Here is a 21,109-nt window from a genome sequence, read left to right on the forward strand (position 1 = left end):
AAAATAGATTTGTTAAATTATAAGTTATATTAGAAAGCTGACGAAATTCGAACACACACCGGAATGCAACAACAACATTTATTTCCACCATTTTGATAGAGAGTCATTTGCTATATTAAAGATATTTATTCAAAAATTGCATTTCAACAAAAAAATAAAAAATTGAACCCCAAGCCGTGGCCGTTCCTCTTCTCCTTCCGCCATTCCCTCCACGAGCCCCGCATTGCCGCCGTGCCGGCGAATTGCAGTTGCAACATAGAAATTGACAAATATCCATTTCGTAAATCTAAATCAACTTATAATTTCAATTAGATAAGTTTCCAGCAATTAGAAGGTGGGGAGTTTGCCAAAAAAAAAAAAAAAAACAGGTGGGGAAGGTGGGCCCGAGGTTTTTCATCGTATTTTCTTTTCTTAATTTTATTGTTAAACTAATTTTTTAATATTACATGAATATTTTAATACATTTTAACATAAAGTTAAATGAAGTTAAATAATTTATATGTTTTATTTCAAATGAGGATTCTTTTTGTGGGGATCCTGGAAATATTCAATCGTGTCCGTTCATTGTATATCGTGCTGTCAATTTTGTCAAGTACTATTTATATTCAATTTTAAATAAAAAATTTACAATGATTTCTGACCACACAATATATGATGAACGAATACGATTAGAGGATTTCTAGAATCTTTACAAAGAAGATCCGAAAAAAATCCTCATTCTTTTATTTATCTCCCACTTGATCAAGGACCCCTATTCGATAGTCCTGTGTGTCCCCCCGTGTTCCTACAAAACAATGGAGGAAAAGAAAAGTATGAGTCACCTAATGCTTATTCAAAGAAGAAAATTCAAATATTGGGGACTTATCTAGATATATTATATGCTTATTCAATCAGAGATTTCTGTTATTCCAGAGAAAATTGAATTTTCTAAATCAAAAGGTATATAATATTCTGAAAAAATAAGAGCCTAATACAATATTGATTATTTGAAAAAACAATAATTGGGATTTATTTAGATATTCGATGTAGTTACTAATCATGAGTCGTGATGTAGGATGCTTAACAAACAAGTTTATTACGCAATTGACAAGCGTAAATTGAAGTGTAATGTAATCAGTTTTGAGAAATATAAAGTTATGTATTAGTTTGCTCGAGTCATGTTTTTCAGTAAGCTATGATCAATGCTTATGTACTGCTTGGCTATTTTGATGTGATTTTAATGTTTTAGAGAGATTTTAGTATGTGATTATTTCCTCTTATTTTTCTGTTGGGGTAGATTTTCTAGGAGTATTTTAAACAAATTTTGGAGTTGTATTAGACCGTCTTATTCCAATTATCAAATAGACTATAAGATTTCCTCACATTCTTGTTCTAGGGTTTTATTGTCGAATAATTGCAACTATAATTTTATTTTCGCCGCCTTAAGTTGACATGTGTTGTTTATCGTAAATTAAGTTTTCTTTAAAGTTACCTTACTTATTGTAACATATATAATATACTAGCATTGACACATACAAGTTATTTGATGAGTTAATTCGGTAGACAAATCTAACACAAACATGAATGGTCAACAAGTTACTTAGGTTTGGTTTGAGATTGTGGTGCTTTTAAAATAAAAAAAAAAACAGCTTATTAAAAAAATCTAGAACATTAAATGTGTTTGATAAAACAATTTTTTTTTAAAACTGCTGTCAATAAAAGTAGAAAATAATAGAAAAGTATAATTAATGGGGGAAAGAGTGGGTGATAGGGGATGGGAGAAGGGGGTGGGCTTGGGTGGGGAAGACGAAGGGGATTTTTGGTTTTTTAAAAAATACTTTTCTTTAATTAATTATTTTAACATTCTAATTTTTTTTATTAAGTGTTTAGCCACGTGACACAAATGTGGCAGTCACGTCAGCACAAATGAGGACTTCATATTTACCATGTCATCGCTTCACGGTTAATTTAACAGACTATGTAACAGTTGTATGAAATTGAAATAAAATAATAGTAAATATATGAAATTGAAATGTTTTAAAGATGTTGTATGAGATTGCAATTGCACCGAAACCTGAGGGGGTAAAATGTAATTTACTCTTGAAATTTTAATTTTAGAGGAATAAAATATGCTTGGATTATGTTAAAGGGTTATGCAACTGAAGAATTGATTAGATGCTCTTTCCTTTAGTTAGGTTTTTCTTGTTTTTATTTTTTTGTTTTCTTTCTCTTGTCCTTATCATTAAATAAAGTTTACTCATGATTTTTTTTGTTAAAACTCAAGCTCTTTTTATTAGTTTTCCTTATATTCAAAGCAATTTACATAAAAGTTTACCAAACATTAAAACACGTTTTTTTTTAAAGCACTTTTATAAAAATAAAAAAAAAGGTTTACCAAACACTTACCAACTTTATTTTACAGCTGTTTATTCTTACAACACAAATAGTTTAAAAAAAATAGTAATACCAAAATAGCCCTTAATTGTACGTAAGATCCATAAAAAAGGAAGATTTGGAGAAAGGGGAGTAAAGAGATTTCTTTCCGGCTAACTTGAGTGTTAAGATTGCATTTTCCTAATTAGGCCACTAATGCCTAGGTATAAGCCAGAACACATCAAAGGACACACACAACCTCTTTCTTTCATACACACGTTCCATACAAATTCAAACACAATTTGCCTCTCAAATTCAAGATTATTGATTTTGTTCAACATCTGCATCCAATTGATTTCTTTTCATAACACAGGCAAGAGGTAAGATTTTTAAAATTTTTATTTTATTTTATGGGTAATGTTACAGAAACCAAAATTTTAAACCAAATTTGCAGATCAAATGATGTGTCACTAATAAAAAATAAACACGTTAATTAACGTTTAAGTAATAATCTAATCATTGACAACTATATTATTTGATTTATAATTATCATTTTCTTATTATTAAGAAAAAAGAGTCGAAACAATAATTAAAGAAAAATAAATTTTCGAAACACATGAATGAAAGTTCAACATCCTGTCCACAGAAAAATTGAATCATATGCAACCACAAGGTAAAAGATTAACTCACAAAATATAGACTTTTTTAGAGTGCAAAGGGTAACCCCGAACAATAAGGCCACAAAACATGGTAAAGAAGGTCGGTGTTTTAAACTTTTAATTTAATTAGTTAATTCCTTTCCCTCTTTCTTTTATCCTTCTTCTTTCCATATGTTGCATCGTCATTGGCCGGGCAGCAGCATTTCTCCTCCCTCCCTCCCTTTTACTCAATTCTCTCCAACCTCCACGCTTCAAAAGCAGCAGCAAGTTATACTAATCGATCTGTACTACGTGATCGTGTACCACTGTCGAGAGAATATTTGGCACTCTTGTAATTACTCCCAAATCATAAGGTCAAAGTCGTTAATGCAAAAAAATCAAAATTTTTAAATAATCAAATCTTAACGACATATTATTTAAATAAATTTTATTAAAAAATTTGATATTTCAGCATCACCGTTAAATATCCTAACCTGCCTGCCATTGTTCTCAAACAGTCACCTCCACTGTTTCTCTCTCTAATTATAGTGTTATTCACTTGACACTTCTCACACAACCCAAACTCCCTCTTTCCTCTCTTTCTCTCTCTAGAAGCAGCACCAGTTGATCCACTCTTTCTCTCTCTAAACTCCCAAACTTTCCCACTTTTGCACATCTTCCTCCACATTCCGCAAAAAAGCAAACACCACCACCGCATCCATGGCAGATGTCACGAAGCAGCAGCACCTCCCCATCAAGGGCGGAACTCTGATCTCGGACGTCAACAGCCTCTTCTCTATCCTCAACACCAGAAACACTGTGGCTTTTGCATATGGCATCATGTTTGCTTTCATCGCCTTGACTGTTTTCATGACCTTCAGTCCCTCCCCGAGCTACGCTTCTCCATATTTTGCAAGCATTATCTCTACTTCAAATTCTACTACTTCCTCTTCTGGTTCGAGCAGTTCACTTTTCTCCTTCTTCTTCCCCAATAGTACTTCTTCATCTCCGCCGCAGCAAGATCGAACCGTTTTTTCTCCTCCGCCGCAAACAGAGCCGTCTAGATCTGCTAACACCACCGCCGCCCCCGCAGCATCTGCCACTGTGAATAAACAACCCACTATTTTGAACCCGAATCAGACCTCAAACGTCCAGCCAAAACCTCCAGTCACACCCAAGAATAGTACTACTTCACCTGAACCGACAACCCGTTTGAAAAACCAGACCGACAACACCCACAATTCTGATAAGGCCACAGTTTTGACAGCCAATCAGACCGGAACCACCGCCCCAAAAACCCCGGTGGCGGCCGGGAATGGAAGCGCCGATCCGGCACCGAAATCGAGTTCCGCGAACAAGAGCGTTGCAGACAAGGGTGTGGAGAAGAATTTAACTGCTCCCCTGTTGAAAAAACAGAGCAATGAAACGAATTCCGGCGTGCCGGCTGAGCAGGGGAAGCAGGGGAGTGATGATTTGGTGAAGTCTTTGATGAATTGTGATATGTTACATGGAGAGTGGGTGAAGGACGATTCGTATCCGCTATACAAACCTGGGTCTTGTCCTCTGATTGATGAACAGTTCAATTGTATTCTCAACGGCAGACCTGATAAGGATTACCAAAAATTCAAATGGAAGCCTAAGGATTGCACTTTACCAAGGTATGTGATCAAATCGTACATTTCCTTGCTGGAAGTTTAATCAATTTTTTTTTGGGTACCATTTTTATGTGAATAATATTGTACTTGGATTGCCTTTTAATCTACTTAGATGCTTATTGGGTTATTGGGTTTTGATTAATCAAAATTCAAGTTGATCTGTTGTCGATTTTCAGTTTTACATATTAGAATTTTGCTTCTGTTTTTAGCGTTTCTGAAACTGGGAATTATCGGCCTTAGTTCTAGTCTCGTAAGATATTTTGATTAAGAAAGTTAGGGTTTTTCTCTGTATATCCGTTGAAAATGATCCGTGACTAAATCTTTGGGTTTTGCTTGACGAAGAATTGTGAATATGAAATGGTTTTTATGACCAGGTTGGATGGAAGTCATATGTTGGAGTTGTTGAGAGGAAAGCGCCTGGTATTCGTTGGTGATTCTCTGAATAGGAATATGTGGGAGTCTCTGGTTTGCATCCTTAGAAACTCGGTGAAAGATAAGAGCAAGGTTTTCGAAGCCAATGGGAGAACCCATTTTCGTGGGGAAGCTTCGTATTCCTTCATATTCAAAGTAGGTTAATTCGATTAATCATTTCTTCAATTTATTCTCATATTGGATTGAGGCAACAGTCCATCGATTTGTTAAAAAATTATGTGCTATTCTTGTTTAAATTGAATGGATTGGCAGGACTATAACTGCACGGTGGAGTTCTTCGTGTCTCCCTTCTTAGTTCGAGAATGGGAAATGCCGGAGAAAGATGGATCAAAGAGAGAAACACTTCGTCTTGACTTAGTAGGGAGATCTTCCGATCTATATAAAGATGCTGATATTGTCATCTTCAACACCGGACACTGGTGGACTCATGAGAAAACCTCCAAAGGGTAAGTTTATTACCATCTTAATTCAAATAATAGGTTTGTACTGTAAACTCTGGCCATTGGAACTAAAATAGCATAAAATTTGCAGGAAAGACTATTACCAAGAAGGTAGCCATGTCTATGGTGAATTGAATGTTCTTGAGGCGTTTCGGAAAGCTTTAACTACGTGGGCAGGATGGGTTGATGCCAAGGTTGATCCGAAGAAAAGTATCGTCTTCTTTCGGGGCTATTCTGCTTCCCATTTCAGGTAAACTTGAAGTAATCATAGTTTAACCTAGATAGTGATAATGCATTGCATTATATGTTTCCCTTATTTGCGTGCTGATGCTCATGATATTGCATCAACATTATGGCCTTTGAATTATCAATTGAGAAGTAAAGAAATGTACATGAATATGTTCATTGCTGTTTCCTTGAAGATGTGGTCAAAATTAAGCAACTCTTCAAGCTCTATGTAAATGAAAATAATTGAGATTTGTATTTATTTTTCCTCCGACAGTGGTGGGCAGTGGAATTCTGGTGGCCAATGTGACAGTGAGACAGTTCCCATCTTCAATGAGAAGTATCTGAGGCCGTACCCGCCCAAGATGCTGGTACTGGAGAAGGTGTTGAGAAACATGAAAAGCCATGTCACATATCTCAATATCACAAGAATGACAGATTTCCGGAAGGATGGTCACCCCTCAATCTACCGGAAGCAAAAACTGTCCAAGGAAGAAAGGACATCACCTAAGAGCTTCCAGGACTGCAGCCATTGGTGCCTTCCTGGTGTTCCTGACGCATGGAATGAGGTTCTCTACGCCGAGCTCCTAGTAAAGCTGTACCAAAATAAGCAGCAGCACCTGCAACGGCAGAAGAAGAGAGCATAGGTAAAATGTCACACTAAACTTAAAAGGCCACATTCATTCATACTCAAACATTGAGTGATCTAAATCACACTGAGCAGTATACTCTATTTTCCTGCCCTTTTTTCGACATTATCGATGTAAAGCATCGAAGCAAAGATCCGACGAAGAGTACCTTATTCTACAAGTTATGTGATCAAAATGCATAGACTTATTTGTTTATATGAATGAAGAGAGGAAAGGGAAGTGTGAAAAGAGGGTAGGGAGTTCTTTTAGCCAGTGACGCAATTTTCACTTGTAAATTTCTTTCTTATTAGCCCTAAAAATCACAGGCTTGGAGAATTGTAAATGTCTATCCTCTATTAATTATTTAATTTTTTTAGTTTCTGTTAACAGTCTTGCTTATTCTTTCAATATCTTTCTAAATAACCTGCGAAATGATAATCGAACACCTTTTTTTTTTCCCACGCACACTCCATTTCTTATTTGATCTTGTTCGTTGTTTTTGTTTAATTTCTTCCATTTCTTTATAACTTTAGCATATCCGTGATGGATCTGTGATTGTTTGTAGCTTAAAGTTGCAGGCTGTTTACTGCTTTTGATGAGGACATACAGATGATAATATAATTAATCTGGTAATACATTGTTAAATGGTTGATTAGGAGGTTTATGCTCAAGAACTTTTTCAAACATGTCACATGGGATGCTTGGCCATAAGTCAAAAGTTAGGCAATTCAGGTTTCATGTTTGAATCTACTTTCTTAGCGGGTGACACGTGTAATTATACTAGGGCTACTATTGACCACCAGTGGAAGTGGCAAATCATTTGGCTTCAACAAATGTTAAAACATGATATTTAGTACTACGGTTTGGTGATATTCTTTACTTGTAAGTGAGAGGTTTTAAGTTTGATTATCGTCAAAAGCGAATTTGAATTATATTATTGCTAGCCCATTGTGAGGCCTAGCCGACCTTCTGCCCTCTCTAGGGTAGATTGTTAAAAAAAAAAAAAAACATATGTTAAACCTGTTGTAGGCCTATTTGATTGAACGATCTAGGGTTTAAAGAGAGAGGGGCCCGACCACTATTAGAGGGAAGAGAGATTGATTTAATTGTGAGTTGTGTTTGATTCATCCCATTATGCCTTTATTTATAGTAGTAGGAAGGGTAAAACCTTTCCCTTTAAGATTACAATATTTAATAGGTAATTTAATCCTAATATGAATATAAGATACATTCTTAGATTATCTAGGATTTACACAATCACATTCATATTCTAAATATGACTGCAACACTCCCCCTTGAGTGTGTAAATACTCAACAAACCATCACATCAAATATTCAGTAGATAAGATAGAATAGTTGATGAAGTCATCGGCACAACGGGTGATCGCGAGTCTCAAATTTAAGTGAAGTATGCATTTGCAAAAACTCACAAATACCTTGCTATCGTTAAACCCAAGGCATGGGGAAAACCCATAGACTAAGGAGAAAAATAAGAAAATATGCATAATGTCTAAAACACTTGTCAAACTGGATGAAGGTAGTGAACTCATCGGAGTATGGTCATTTCAGGATGGGTGCCTCATTAAAACCTCGTTAGGTAGCAAAAACCCAGTGGGAAAATTGCTCATAATCGTAGGAAAAATAATACATTAAGATCATGTGAGTATGCTTCTAGATACTTCCCCTGAGTTAGACATAACTTATAAATAAAAGAACTACAAGTGATTCAACTCAGATAGTTTACGCATACCGATTCCTTGAATGAGCTTCTGAAATGTAGACTTGGGCATGACTTGGTAAAGAGATCGGCCAGGTTGTCCTGGGAACGGATTTGCTTGACTTCAATGTTCTGATGCTGCTGCTACTGATGTGAGTAAAAGAACTTCGGCACTATGTGCTTGGTGTTGTCTCCCTTGATGTATCCCTTTTTCAGCTGCTCGATACATGCTGTATTGTCTTCAAAGATCATTGTAGGAAGGTCAACGACTGATGTAAGACCACTAATGCTTCGAATATGTTCCATAACTTCTCTTAGCCAAAAGAACTCACATGATGCTTCATGTAGGGTGAGAATCTCAACATGGTTAGATGAAGTCACAACTAGCGTTTGCTTAGTAGACCTCCAAGATATAGCGGTGTCTCCAACGGTAAAGACATAACCCGTTTGAGAACGTGTTCTATGTGGGTCAAACAGATATCCAGCATCTGTGTAACCAACAAGGCGAGAATCAATCTGAGGGCCATAGGGGGCGGCAACACTTGGAGATTCGCGGGTATAGAACAAACCCAATAGATTCACAGCGGAAAATGTCTTTAACACCATTCCAGTGCATGCGTGTGGGCGTATTGCTGTATCTAGCCAATAGATTCACAGCGAATGAGATGTTGGGTCTAGTGCACTGAGCCAAGTACAATAAAACCCCAATTGCACTTAGGTAAGGAACTTTGGGTTCCAAAATTTCTTCCTCATCCTCATTTGGACGGAAGGGATCTTGTTTAGCATTTAGAGTCCGAACGACCATAGGTGTACTCGAATACTTTGCTTTATCCTTATTAAAATGTCGCAACACCTTTTGGGTGTAGTTTAATTGATGTACTAGGATTCCATTTGAACAATGCTAGGCTGAGACAATATTAAGTTTTCCCAAGATCCTTTATCTTAAATTCCGATTTCAAGTGTGTAGCAATTTTCTCAAGCTCTGCGGGAGTCCCAATGAGGTTCATGTCATCGACATAAACTGCAACGATTGCAAATCCGGAATGTGACTTCTTTATGAACACGCATGGGCATAGTTCATTGTTCACATAACCCTGACTTGTCAAATATTCACTCAGACGATTATACCACATTCGCCTGGATTGTTTTAATCCGTAGAGTGACCTCCTCAACCTAATTGAGAGAGTGTTCCGTGGTCTAGAACTATTTGAACCAGTCAATGGAAGTCATTCTGGAACTTTCATATAAATTTCCATATCTAGATCTTCATAGAGATACGCGGTTACCACATCCATAAGCTGCATATTCAGTTTTTCAGAAACTACCAAACTGATTAGGTAGCAGAATGTTATAACGTCCATTACAGGGGAATACGTCTCATCGTAATCAATCTCTGGGCACTGAGAGAAGCCTTGCACTATGAGGCGTGCTTTGTATCGCACTATTTCATTCTTCTTATTACACTTCTTCACGAAAACCCACTTATAGCCAACGGGCTTCACACGTGGTGGTGTAGGAACGATATGTCCAAATACCTTACGTTTTGCGAGCGAATCGAGTTCGACTTGGATCGTTTGTTTCCAGTTTGACCAATCGGTTCTACGTCGGCATTTATCGACGGAACGTGGTTCAATGTCATCGCTAAGCATGATGTCAGTAGCTACTGAGTACGAGAATGCATCGTCGACGATCATCTCATTCCTATTCCAAACCTCATCCAATACTGTGTAGTGAACCGAAATCTCGCGATTCTCAGGAGGCCTGCATGTTTCATATGAAGCATCACCGTAATCTAGAATAACCTCATGCGTTGGAATGCATGAGTGAGTGATGGTCGGATTCAAACTTGGGTCACTAGTTGGTGCCATTTTCCTCTTCCTGGGTTGTGAATCTTTTGAACCAAGGGGTCTGCCACGCTTCAGGGTCGGAGCAGATGATTGGCTAGCCGCCAATGTACCTTACCGCGTGAAAGGTGTGGCCTCCCCATCTTTGGGGACGGTCCAGCCTTCCCAGGCGATTTTTTGACGTACACGGGGTACATCTATCCTTGCAGGTGTGTTTGCAGCGGGTATGTGTGATTTTGTCACCTTTGCTAGATCATTAAAAGTATCTGGCATGCTTTGAGCAATGCTCTGAAGATCTATAATTCGACGCACCTCAGTTTCAAATTGGGCAGTATGGGGATCTAAATGAGACATAGTGGGAGCATACCACGACAATTCGCGGCGTTCTACGGGAACGTTAACATGCTTATCTCCCCTTAACGACGGGAAGACTGTCTCATCAAAGTGACAATCCTCAAAACTTGCGGTAAAGAGATCTTCTGTCAAGGGTTCTAAGTAGCGAACAATTGATGGCAAATCATAACCGACATAGATTCCCATTTTTCTCTGATGACCCATTTTGGTACGTAGCGGCGACGCTATTGACACATAAATGGCCCACCCAAACACTCGTAAATGCGAGACATTAGGCTCGTATCCAGTGACCAACTGTAACGGTGAATGTGGTTGGGTAGTGGTGGGCCTCAGGCGAACCAACGTAGTTGCGTGCAATATTACATAGCCCTAGGCAGATACCAACAGTTTGATTCTCATAACCAAAGTCCAAGCGATCAATTGAAGGTGCTTTATGTATGAAAGCTTATGCCAGGCCATTTTGGATGTGAACATGGGGCACAGGATGTTCCACATTAATCCTTACTGACATGCAATAATCGTCAAAAGTCTGTGACGTAAACTCTCCAGCGTTATCCAGTCGAATCGACTTGATTGGATAATCAAGATGGTGAACCCATAACTTAATGATTTGAGCTAGGAGTTTAGCAAACGCGGCTTTGCGTGTGGACAACAAGCAAACATGCGACCATCGTGTCGATGCATCAACCAACACCATAAAGTATGTGAATGGTCCGCATGTTGGTTGGATAGGTCCACAAATGTCCAATTGAATCCTCTAAAGAAATTTAGGTGGGTCATGAATAATATTTGTATATGAGGGTTGAGTATTCAACTTCCCTAAAGAACACGCTTTGCATGATGGGAGTCTAACATTGGGATGTAACTTATGCTCGTGTTAAGATTTGAGGATACGGCGTATCATATCACGTCCAGGATGTCCCAAACGATCATGCCAAAGCAACAAAGTGTATGGGAACTCAGGCATAGGGCCGGCCACACTGTGGGCTTCTATGCCGTGAATGGTTGTGATGTATAACCCATTCGGCAAACGTTCCAACTTCTCGTGAATATGCTTTTAGCCATATTCATACAAGGTGATACAAAGAAATTCAGAACCATGATCTTCAGTGGTTTCAAGATGATATTAAATATCTCGAATATTTCTAAAACTTAGCAACGTTTTTCCGGAACGTGGAGAATAAAATGCCTTCTTAACATAATATGTGCGTTTCCGTATCCTTCAATCAGGTTGGATGAGCCTGAGAGAGTTGTTAAAGGAGATTTCTTGGGTATGAAGTTAGTAAAATAGTGTCGTTTACGCAAGATGGTGTGCGTGGTTGCACTATCTGCCAGACAACTAACTTCCCCACAAGACATTCCTAGAAATAAATTGATTGAATTGGTCATATGTATAAATATAAGTTCATTCATTCAATTAAGCAATTCGAAAAAATAATATCCATTCAAATAACAATCCATAATTCAAAACAAACAAAAAACAAACAAATTATTCCAAATACTTAGAAAAATTGTTCTAAATTAAACCATAAACCTAGCAAAATAGGGGGTAGGGCCGGCCACTCCTTGTGGGTTCGGCCACTAGGGGTAAACACCCTAAAAACATGTCTAATTTATTCATCCATAGGTGCTGACGCCTCCTGGAAATCCGATATCTCAATTGATGTAGTTGCATCTTTTGGATGATCCACATGTGCAAAGTTAGACTCACGACTTGGCAATAGCCTCAGGGGAAGCTCGGCATACGTGTGACTAATGATCCCTTGATCCACAGCGATATCACATGTCCAGTTCAGTAGAAGTAGCCTGAACGGGAGCTTTGCCCTTGTTCTTGAAGTTTGGGACCTTAGGGGCGAGTGGTGGACGCTGCTGGGTCACATTTCTTCCCTTAGGTGCGGCACTCTGTTGACCTTAGGCCCGTGGTTGGGCTTGCCGCCTATTGCCACAGCCACGCCGATTCTTTCGTCGTTTATGGTTGCTAAAATAGGTCGTATGCACTTTAGGCGCGGCGTTTGAGCCAATGGGTCGAGCTTGATTATTTTTCATCAAATACTAGTTCTGCTTTTCAGTGAGAAGTAAAACAGAGATCAAATCTGAAAACTTGGTGAATTTCTGTGCCCTATATTGTTGCTGCAGGACAATATTGGTGGCATGGAAGGTCGAATAGGTCTTCTCCAGGATATTTGATTTAGTTAGTTCCACTTTGCAAAATTTAAATAAAAAATACTAATATTTTATTGCCTATTGCTAGGGCTATTCAATTTAGGGATGAAGATGCAAAAGACAGTTACTGTTCATTAAGGGCAGTTACTGTTCACTGGGTGGATTCAATAGTGAATAGCCCTAGGGGGCCTTTGCAACGCTGGAGTTGCTCTTAGAGCACTCCCGCCTCTCTCAAATCCTCTAGGGGATAATGGATTAAATTCCCTCCTTCCCTCCCCCCAAAACTCCTCCACCCATTCCAATCCACTATTCTCTAGGGAGCCTAGTTGCTCACCTAAGCTAAAATCGACTAACCTAGCCCTTATGCCATGTGACGTAAGGCTGACATAGCTACAATAATTTTTTTAATTATAAAAAACTATATAAAAATTAATTAAAAATATATATAATATATATATATATATATATTTTTTAGTAATTACCTAGCCATGTTCTTCCACCTTATACTAAATTTCAATATTTTCAAATACCTTCAACCAATCTTTTATTATCATCCGAAAATTTATCTTTTATTATTTTATTAAAAATTTAATAATATTTTAATACAAATTATTTGGTCTATTCAATTTAGAAATAGAAATGTACTTGGACACTGAACGTTCACTAAAAGCAGCTACCATTCACTTGAGGGATTGAATTGCTTATTGCCGAAGGGTTTTTTTGGGATGGAAATGTTTACAAACAGGAAGTGTTCTAAGAAAGAATAAAAAAGAAAGATAAAAAGAAAAAGGATATTGTAGTAACTCTCGTTTCTGCGAACCCGATTCTCTATAATTTGGGGTTGATTGAAGCTATTGGGTTTTGATAATCTTCTGGTCAAAAAATAATGCTAAAACCCAGACAGATCTTGGGTTGTTCGTTTGGCTTCGTTTCTCATCGCTGGAAGCCATATTCTAATACTTGTACCAGTATTTCTACTACAAGTGGTACCCTCTCCTTCCTCTCTAATTCCACCTGCTCCAACCCTTTATTATCTTTTTCTTCTTCCTCCTCAACATTATTGCCCGCAACCACCGCCACGTGGCCGTCCTCCACTCGTCGCCCTCGTTTCGGAGCTCTAAGCTTGTCCTCAGCTCCTTCTGGGTCGAACGGAGGTGGCTCTTCTTCTTCAGTTGCGGTTCAGTCTGCTGTAAGCCTCTGTTTTCCTTTTTGCCTTTTTTTTTTTTTTTTGAATGTTGGGTTTGATATGGATTTTGGGTTTGGACGTTCAATTTATGTGGTGGGTTCTGGTGAATTTTGGTTGGTTTGATTCTGGCGTTGTGGGTTTTTGTTAGCTATTGAAAATTTGAAACTAAACTACATGTTTATATCTAGTTACAATCGAGGACAGATATGGTTGACCTCTTAGTTTGAGTATGTTGGGTAATTAGAAGTTTCTTTTGGCATCCCTTTGGCTTCATTTGTAGTATTTGCAAAGAAAAATTAGTAGACATGGCTCATAAGGACAATGTATTGTACCAAGTGAATAAGTCATGGAATACAATGTATTGTACCAAGTGAATAAGTCATGGAATCAAAGTGGGGTGTATAATGCATTTCAGATTGATTAAAGATTGCAGCTTTTCCCATTTTCTTAGCTTTAACAAGTTATCATCTATGTTTTCGACAACAAAAACTCGATGTTATACATTATAGATTACAAGCCAAAGTGAGCGTTTCGTGTATACTTGTCTAAATTTTCTTTTTGTTTATTGATTCATACTTTCTTTACAAATTTATTTATATTCCAATGAAGGGCAATGCTCGTAAGATTAATTTCTGCCAGTCGTGTGGTGGTCCAACAAAGCATGAGATACCCGACGGTGAGGAGAAGATACGAGCTATTTGCACAGTTTGTGAGAGGATTGCGTATGAGAACCCAAAAATGGTATACTATTCTAGTTAGAGTTTGTTTTTCAATTGAAATGAGTCGTGCATGTGCCAATCCATGGAAAAATGATCCTAAGGTTTTCAGGTTACAACAAAGTAACAAACTTTATAGCGTTTGGGAATTTTTCACTTTACTGTGTTGCAGAAGTTTTTGTTGATTCCAAAATCTGATTTTGATGGTAATGAAAAATAAGTTTAACTATGCTACTTCTTCACCTGTTGTATTAGAGTCAAACCAGATTGGATACTCAAAAGGCTACCCAAAAGGCTGCCCTGGTTCTTTTCCCCATCAAATACTTTTTAGGATATTTCTGTCTAATAGATTTTGCTATGCATGTGTGCCTTCACATACATTTATTTACTTGTTAGAGTAATTGGAGGTTCGGTCCAACCCCCATCTCGCAGCCTCCCCCAATCCTAAACCCTAATCCCCACCTCAAAGCCTCATCCAAGCCCAATCCTGCAGCCCCATTAACCAGACTATGAAATCCAACTCGGCTGCGCTCCATGAAATCATATTGTCGAGCAGTTGATACATTTTGGTCAAAACAGTGTTAGAAGCGTTATCTGCGACTTGCCTCCTCCCAATACTAGAGTCGAGGATCAATGCTGCATGGTTGTTTAAGTTCAGATTACAAATCTAAGGGATTTTCAATTCAGATACAATTTGTTCAAGGGTGGGCAGTGAAGCATCAACACGTACATAAAATGGGTGTAGCGGAGATGAGGATGCTTCGTTGGATGTGTGGGCACACGAGAAAGGATAAGATTAGGAATGATGATATCCGAGGCAAAGTAGGAGTAGCCGAAATTGAAGGAAAGATGATAGAAAATCGGTTACAGTAGTTTGGACATGTGCAAAGAAGGCCTACTGACGCTCCGGTTAGAAGATGTGACTATGGGACAGAGGTCTAGGGCCGAAGGGGTAGACGAAGACCTAGGAAAACTTTGGAAGAGACTCTAAGAAAAGACTTAAGAGTACTTGGATCTAACGGAGGACATGACACAGAACCGAGCGCAATGGTGTTCTAGGATTCGTATAGCCGACCCCACTTAGTGGGAAAAGGCTTTGTTGTTGTTGTATACAATTTGTTCAAGGACCAATGCTCCAATTTCGTATAACTGTAACTCTGCCTCTACTATTCACCAGTTTGTCCTGCTCACTTTTTTCTTCTTTTCATCACCTGGAGTCAGTTTCTATAATTGTAAATGTAGACTAGACGCTATGGTCTTATTTGAAAAGGAGGAAGGTTTACAAATGTTGTGTGCTCAGGATTGAGTTTGAAGTTCCAGAGCCTATGGACACAGGATTTTGATTGTCCTCTAAGTTTGGTCCTTTTTATGATATGTTTGCTGATTAGGAGTGATTATTTTATTTCAAATGTGACATTAATTTCCGTATTGTTCAACCGATGCTTACAGGTTGTGGGTTGTCTGATTGAGCATGATAACAGGATCCTACTTTGCAAAAGGAAGATTCAACCATCATATGGCCTTTGGTACGATTGTTAATGAATAAAGTAGCAACTTTTCATCACGATGAATGGACTATCTCGTATCTTTGATGTGTATCGTAATTTTAATTGTTGGGTGTTGTCATTCAGGACTCTTCCTGCAGGTTACATGGAAATTGGGGAATCAGCTGCAGAAGGAGCCATCAGGGAAACCAGGGAAGAAGCATGTGCAGATGTGGAAGTGCTGTCTCCTTTTGCTCAATTGGACATCCCACTGATTGGCCAGGTAAGCGAGAAACTTCTCTTTTGTTTACCTTTTTCCTTAAACAAATTCATGTGCACTTGATAAAGATGTTTTGAGTTTGTGTTGTGTTTTTCGGAGCAGACGTATGTAATTTTCTTAGGAAGGCTCAAGACACCCCATTTTTCACCAGGTCCTGAATCGTCAGAATGCGGGCTTTTTGCACTTGATGAGATACCTTTTGATTCTCTCTCCTTTTCGTCAATGGTTGTTACCTTAAAATTGGTATGGACGTCTATCAGATGCTAACATATATTTGATTTCTTCTAGACATTTATCCTATGTCACGGTTTCTTATATCTTGTGGCTGCAGTATGTTGAAGATGTAAGGGCTGGAAAGATCAAGTTCCACTATGGTACCATTAATAAAAGGTAGGTTCAGTTAATATGATCTTCCAATTAGAAAAGAATAACGTAACTCCCATACCGAAAGAAGTGCATTTTAATGATAAAACAATTCAACCACTTTGAAAAATTGATTTATACATTTTTGAGCTGTTCAAATTTGATTTCTGTTGAATGCTTTCCAATATCGAATGTATCCTTAATGACATTGCATGTTTGGTGTTTGTTTTCAGGCCCGGCACAAGTCCTTCTGACAGTCATGCCTATACTTTAGATTATCATCTACAGTCATGACAAGAAGGTGAGTGATTATATCTTTATCTTTGGCATTTCCTTCTCCACCTACAAGGATGATGTTTGTAACACTAATGTATTGAGTAACGGGTCAGTCCGTTTTCTGTCTACAATGCCCTTAAAAGAGTCTTCATCTATATGTTTGTTCAAGTGTCGTTATCGAAATCAAATCGTTTTTACTTTCTGTTATGAATGATGAATTCACATATTGGATTTTCATAATCTTGTTGCTTGCCAGTTGCAGAACCCATTTGGTGTCTGAAAATTGGAGTTGAAACCTTTAAAGCGCATCGGTGACGTAGGGAGTGCATCTTCGTAGAAAATGGAGCCGATATACCTTCGCCAACTCCAGAACCCACTGTACCGATCGAAATTTGATGTCGCCTCTACTACATGGATTCTGCATAATGTCAAATTATTCAGCCGTACGGTTGGTAGATGTGCATAATTCTGGAGTTCCGTCTCAAAATGCCCACTAGTCCTGTAGAGAACCAAACTGTATAAAGCTTGAACAGAGATGAAAAAATCAATGAAATTTTTTCTCCATCTGATGTTGATTTCGGACCAAAGATTTATTTATTTTCAGGTGATAATCAATGTTCCGCATTGAAGAATTTTCGGTGTGACAGTATGTGCGGTGTTCACAAGTACGCGTTTCAAATAAGTGTTATACTGTGTACTGTAAATTGTAACACTACAAGGTGGTGTTAGGGTCGCATCGAAGAATTCTCACGTTTCTTAACTGGAAATTGATGTCAGCCAACTCAAAGTACATTGTACAAAAACCTTCACTCATGCTATGCTTGCATAAGGGGCGTCTCGAGTCGTTTTTTTCCAAGTTTCAGGGCCTTATGTCCGCCTGCATGATTTTGTACGATGTCTTTTTAGACTTTGTTGAATGAATTACTTGCCGTTAATCATTAATTAATAGGTGGTAATATACAGAAAAATTGAAAGGTCGAGTCCTTTTTTAAGGTGAACCAAAATCTCATGGTGCATTTTCTAATTAGCTCGAAAGATTAATACATGGTAATTGTTCATCTGGAGGAATTTCCGATGGGGACGTTTCCTGGCCGACGAGCACACAACTCTTCGAGAGGTTGGCCCCGGTTGATTTTGTCTGTCGGGCTTCTGCTTATTGGCGGGTCTGTAAGAGAAGGACATAGTTAATTCTGAAAGGTGCCTTTGTGGGGCCTTAGGTGTAGGCCTTGAGGCTCACAATCAAAACTAACTTTAGGTGTTCAGGCGTGCCACTGCCATCTTTAGCATGACAGATGTAAAACAGGTGTTTAGTTTTAATTGTATATGCCCGACCGAGTTAGCTATGAAAGGTGCCTTTGTCGGGCCTTAGGTGTAGGCCTTGAGGCTTCCCATCAAAACTAACCAAGTACTCGAACATATAGTGGTTGTTTCATTGTTGCAGAAGTATTACAATTGTTATCCTTTAATCGTCCGAGCCCGAAGAGCAGAACGAACCCAGATAGGTGCCTTTGTAGGGCCTTAGGTATAGGCATTGAGGCTTCCCATCAGAGTTAATTCTATACTCAAGCGTTCTATGACAATCATAATATAACAGAAGTAAAACTGAGAAATAGGCTTATTACTTGCACCCCAAGTAACTTCGAACTTCTTGTTATCAAGGACTGTCGTGGATGGGTTAAGTCCACATAAAGTTCTTTTTTATGCCTTGTGACCAAGGACTTTTAATTGATCAATCTTGTATGCCCGAAGGGTTAGAACTTAGAAGTCTTTTAATCACAAACTTGCTAGAAAAAACTTGGATATAGATGGAAGTATACATCATAAAAGACAAAACAAAGAGGCTCGGGCAAGGGTGATCGTCTTGCAACTTCCTCTCTTTATGATTTACAAAGGGTTTGAATGCTAGAAGGGGAGATTGGAGGATGAGTTTACAGGAGGAAATCGATACTACAGCAAGATTTAGACAGGGTAGCAGAGCTTTTACAAAGGTTTTTTTGGTGAAGGTTGATCCCGAAAGGGATGAAGGCTTGGTGCTGACTACAGCTTCGTATGCAAATCTGGCTTGAGCAGAGTTTGTGTATTTGTTTGTTTGATTAAGTGTCAATAATCTTGTTTTCTCCTTCTCCTTTTATAGACGATTTGGCTTGGCTGTCTGCAGCATTATTCTTACCCGAATGCAGCTGAAGGGTAGTGACTCATCAGCTTTTTACTCGTACTGCCATTATAAAGTACTTTTGGGCTAATTAGCTGGCTAGTCTATACCACTTGATTTGTAGGTAGGTGATCAAGTAGCTTAAGTGAGTTGCACTTAGTTGGGAACATGGCTTCTTCCTTCTTCTGGGCTTCGGCTGGGCTCCAGCTCCCTTTCTTTTGGATCTGCTTTTGGATTAACCTCATTTTGAGCCAAAAGTTCAAGTTTTAAACCAAACAGTGCCCCCTTCAATTAATATTCAGGCTGGAATTCCAGGCGCCAATATTGATTGAATAGCCGCCCTTCATACCCACATCTTTACTTGGGACTTGTACCCTTTTCAAAAACAACCGTCACTTGCCTGTGATCTCTCTATTGACCCATGAATCATTAGATATCCCTAATACAAAATTCCCCCTTTTTCGATTTCCTATTTTCTCAGATATTTCACTTCTTCCAAATTTTCATACTTCCTTTTGCTCTTCGCCCCATATCTTCTACCCTCATCACCTTCTTGTCACACCTCTTCCAAACTTATCAAATGGCTTCAGGATCGAGCCAAGTCGAGCTATCATACGAATCTGGTGAAGGCATCACTACTTTACGCCGCTTACTCAACGGATTGCATCGCCCTCGGGCAGGTTTGTGCTCTGAACTTTTCTTTGAAGCACACGGGGTATAATTGTTGGGTCCGACATGGATTTCTCGCGTCCATGCTGTGATAGAGAGTAATATGCCCAAGGATAACTAGTTTACCCCAAATCCTTTCTTGGCCGAGTTGGGCATCTCTTCATCTAAGTGGTCATCATATCGTCATGGCTTTCCTCTAATGAACGACCCAGCTTGGACTCAGTGGATTGATGAACTAGAACCAACCTTCAAGAAAAAGTGGATGAACAATGGTATTTATGACCTAATAATGCTTTAAAAAACTACTATTATTCCCAAGCCCGAACTACTTGCTACTTCTCTTATTTTTTGGAACTCGGGCACAAATACTTTTGATTTTCGCATGGGTCCCATGTCTCCAACTATTCTAGATATGGCCCAAGTCTTTAGGCTAAGACCATCAGGCAAGATTGTAAATGTTACTCAAGACTGGGCTCCCTCTTCCTCTTTAATTGCTGAAAGCTCCGGTTCCTCCACCTTTTTTCTCCTATTAGAATATAACTTTGCTACTTTTAAGAGTTACGAGACCTCTTTCAAGGGATTCATCCCTTTTGTAAAGAAGAATTTTGGTGCAGATTCCTCTCATGCCAATAAAGATCAGGAACATATGTATTTCCTTTTATATTGGCTCAACAAGCATGTTTTCCCAAATAAATATAAAGGGGTGAAGGTTGAATGGATCCCCTTAGTGGAAGCCCTCCACAACTTTGATGATGTAGCCACATGTCCATTTCTTCTTTCTCATCTCTATCATCTCCTATTTGAAATGACTCAAGGCGAGCCATTTGAAACCAATCTGAATGGACCCATATGGATGATCCAAATATGGCTCCAATGGTATTTCCCAGAATTTCAAGCTGTTAACTTAGAATTCCCAAAAGGTGTTGTCCCTGCCCGAATATTAGCTGAAGCCACTCCTACAGATCACTCTACTTTCGCATGTTTCTATTTCTTCAAAGTTTGTAGAACCCAATCATACTTGGAGTGGGGCGCTTCAGTTTTGAGGAGATATCCTTGGTTATCGGACCAAGCCTTCCAAGACGCCCCCGGGGATGATGCCACCTCATTTTGCAGGGAGAAATTTATCAGTTGTATTCAACCAAGAGACATAGCCTGGGGAGTTCATGGCAACCGTTATGATTGTGGGTTGGAAGTATATCACCCTAATTTTTGTAGTAGGCAATTAGGCTTTAGGCAAGCCATTCCCATCCCTTTCTTTGATTTTGTTCACTGTGACACTTCCTTTCGGTCACTATCCCCTTTAGAAGTGACATTTCGAGCGGCCCGACGAAGTCTTGAAGTTATGAATCAGGCTGCCCGAAAGTCTATAGTTCTTAACTTTGAATGTACTTCACTTTTCTCCACCTGGTGGGAAGCCAAATGGACTAAGAAATATGGAGGAGATTTGCTAGAAACTCACGACTGTCTTTTTAGCCAACTTTCCCTCAAATCATACCCAAGTTCGAGCGAACTTGAAAATTGGAAGGAAATGATT

General features: G+C 38.7%; 2 protein-coding genes across 5 annotated transcripts; both read left to right on the forward strand.

Moving 5' to 3' along the window:
• The first annotated feature begins 3,486 nt into the window (after positions 1–3,486).
• Positions 3,487–6,758, forward strand: LOC114820861 (protein trichome birefringence-like). The gene is made up of 5 exons (XM_029092171.2): positions 3,487–4,648; positions 5,020–5,212; positions 5,330–5,523; positions 5,609–5,767; positions 6,020–6,758. The coding sequence occupies exons 1-5, from the start codon at positions 3,711–3,713 to the stop codon at positions 6,387–6,389; spliced, it is 1,854 nt and encodes a 617-aa protein (XP_028948004.1). The 5' UTR covers positions 3,487–3,710; the 3' UTR covers positions 6,390–6,758.
• Positions 6,759–13,081: 6,323 nt separating this feature from the next.
• On the forward strand, positions 13,082–17,320 carry LOC114821097 (nudix hydrolase 23, chloroplastic-like). 4 transcript variants are annotated; one of them, XM_029092972.2, is made up of 8 exons: positions 13,082–13,638; positions 14,245–14,376; positions 15,801–15,877; positions 15,983–16,118; positions 16,218–16,358; positions 16,447–16,505; positions 16,712–16,779; positions 17,011–17,320. In XM_029092972.2, the coding sequence occupies exons 1-7, from the start codon at positions 13,336–13,338 to the stop codon at positions 16,770–16,772; spliced, it is 909 nt and encodes a 302-aa protein (XP_028948805.1). In that variant the 5' UTR covers positions 13,082–13,335; the 3' UTR covers positions 16,773–16,779; positions 17,011–17,320. The 4 variants fall into 4 exon arrangements, with proteins under 4 accessions (XP_028948805.1, XP_028948806.1, XP_028948807.1 ...); XM_029092973.2 differs by having other exon boundaries at positions 17,017–17,320; XM_029092974.2 differs by lacking the exon at positions 14,245–14,376 and having other exon boundaries at positions 13,129–13,638.
• Positions 17,321–21,109: the final 3,789 nt, after the last annotated feature.

The sequence above is a fragment of the Malus domestica genome, chromosome 14, assembly GCF_042453785.1.
Source record: "Malus domestica chromosome 14, GDT2T_hap1".
In the NCBI taxonomy this organism is placed as follows: domain Eukaryota; kingdom Viridiplantae; phylum Streptophyta; class Magnoliopsida; order Rosales; family Rosaceae; genus Malus; species Malus domestica.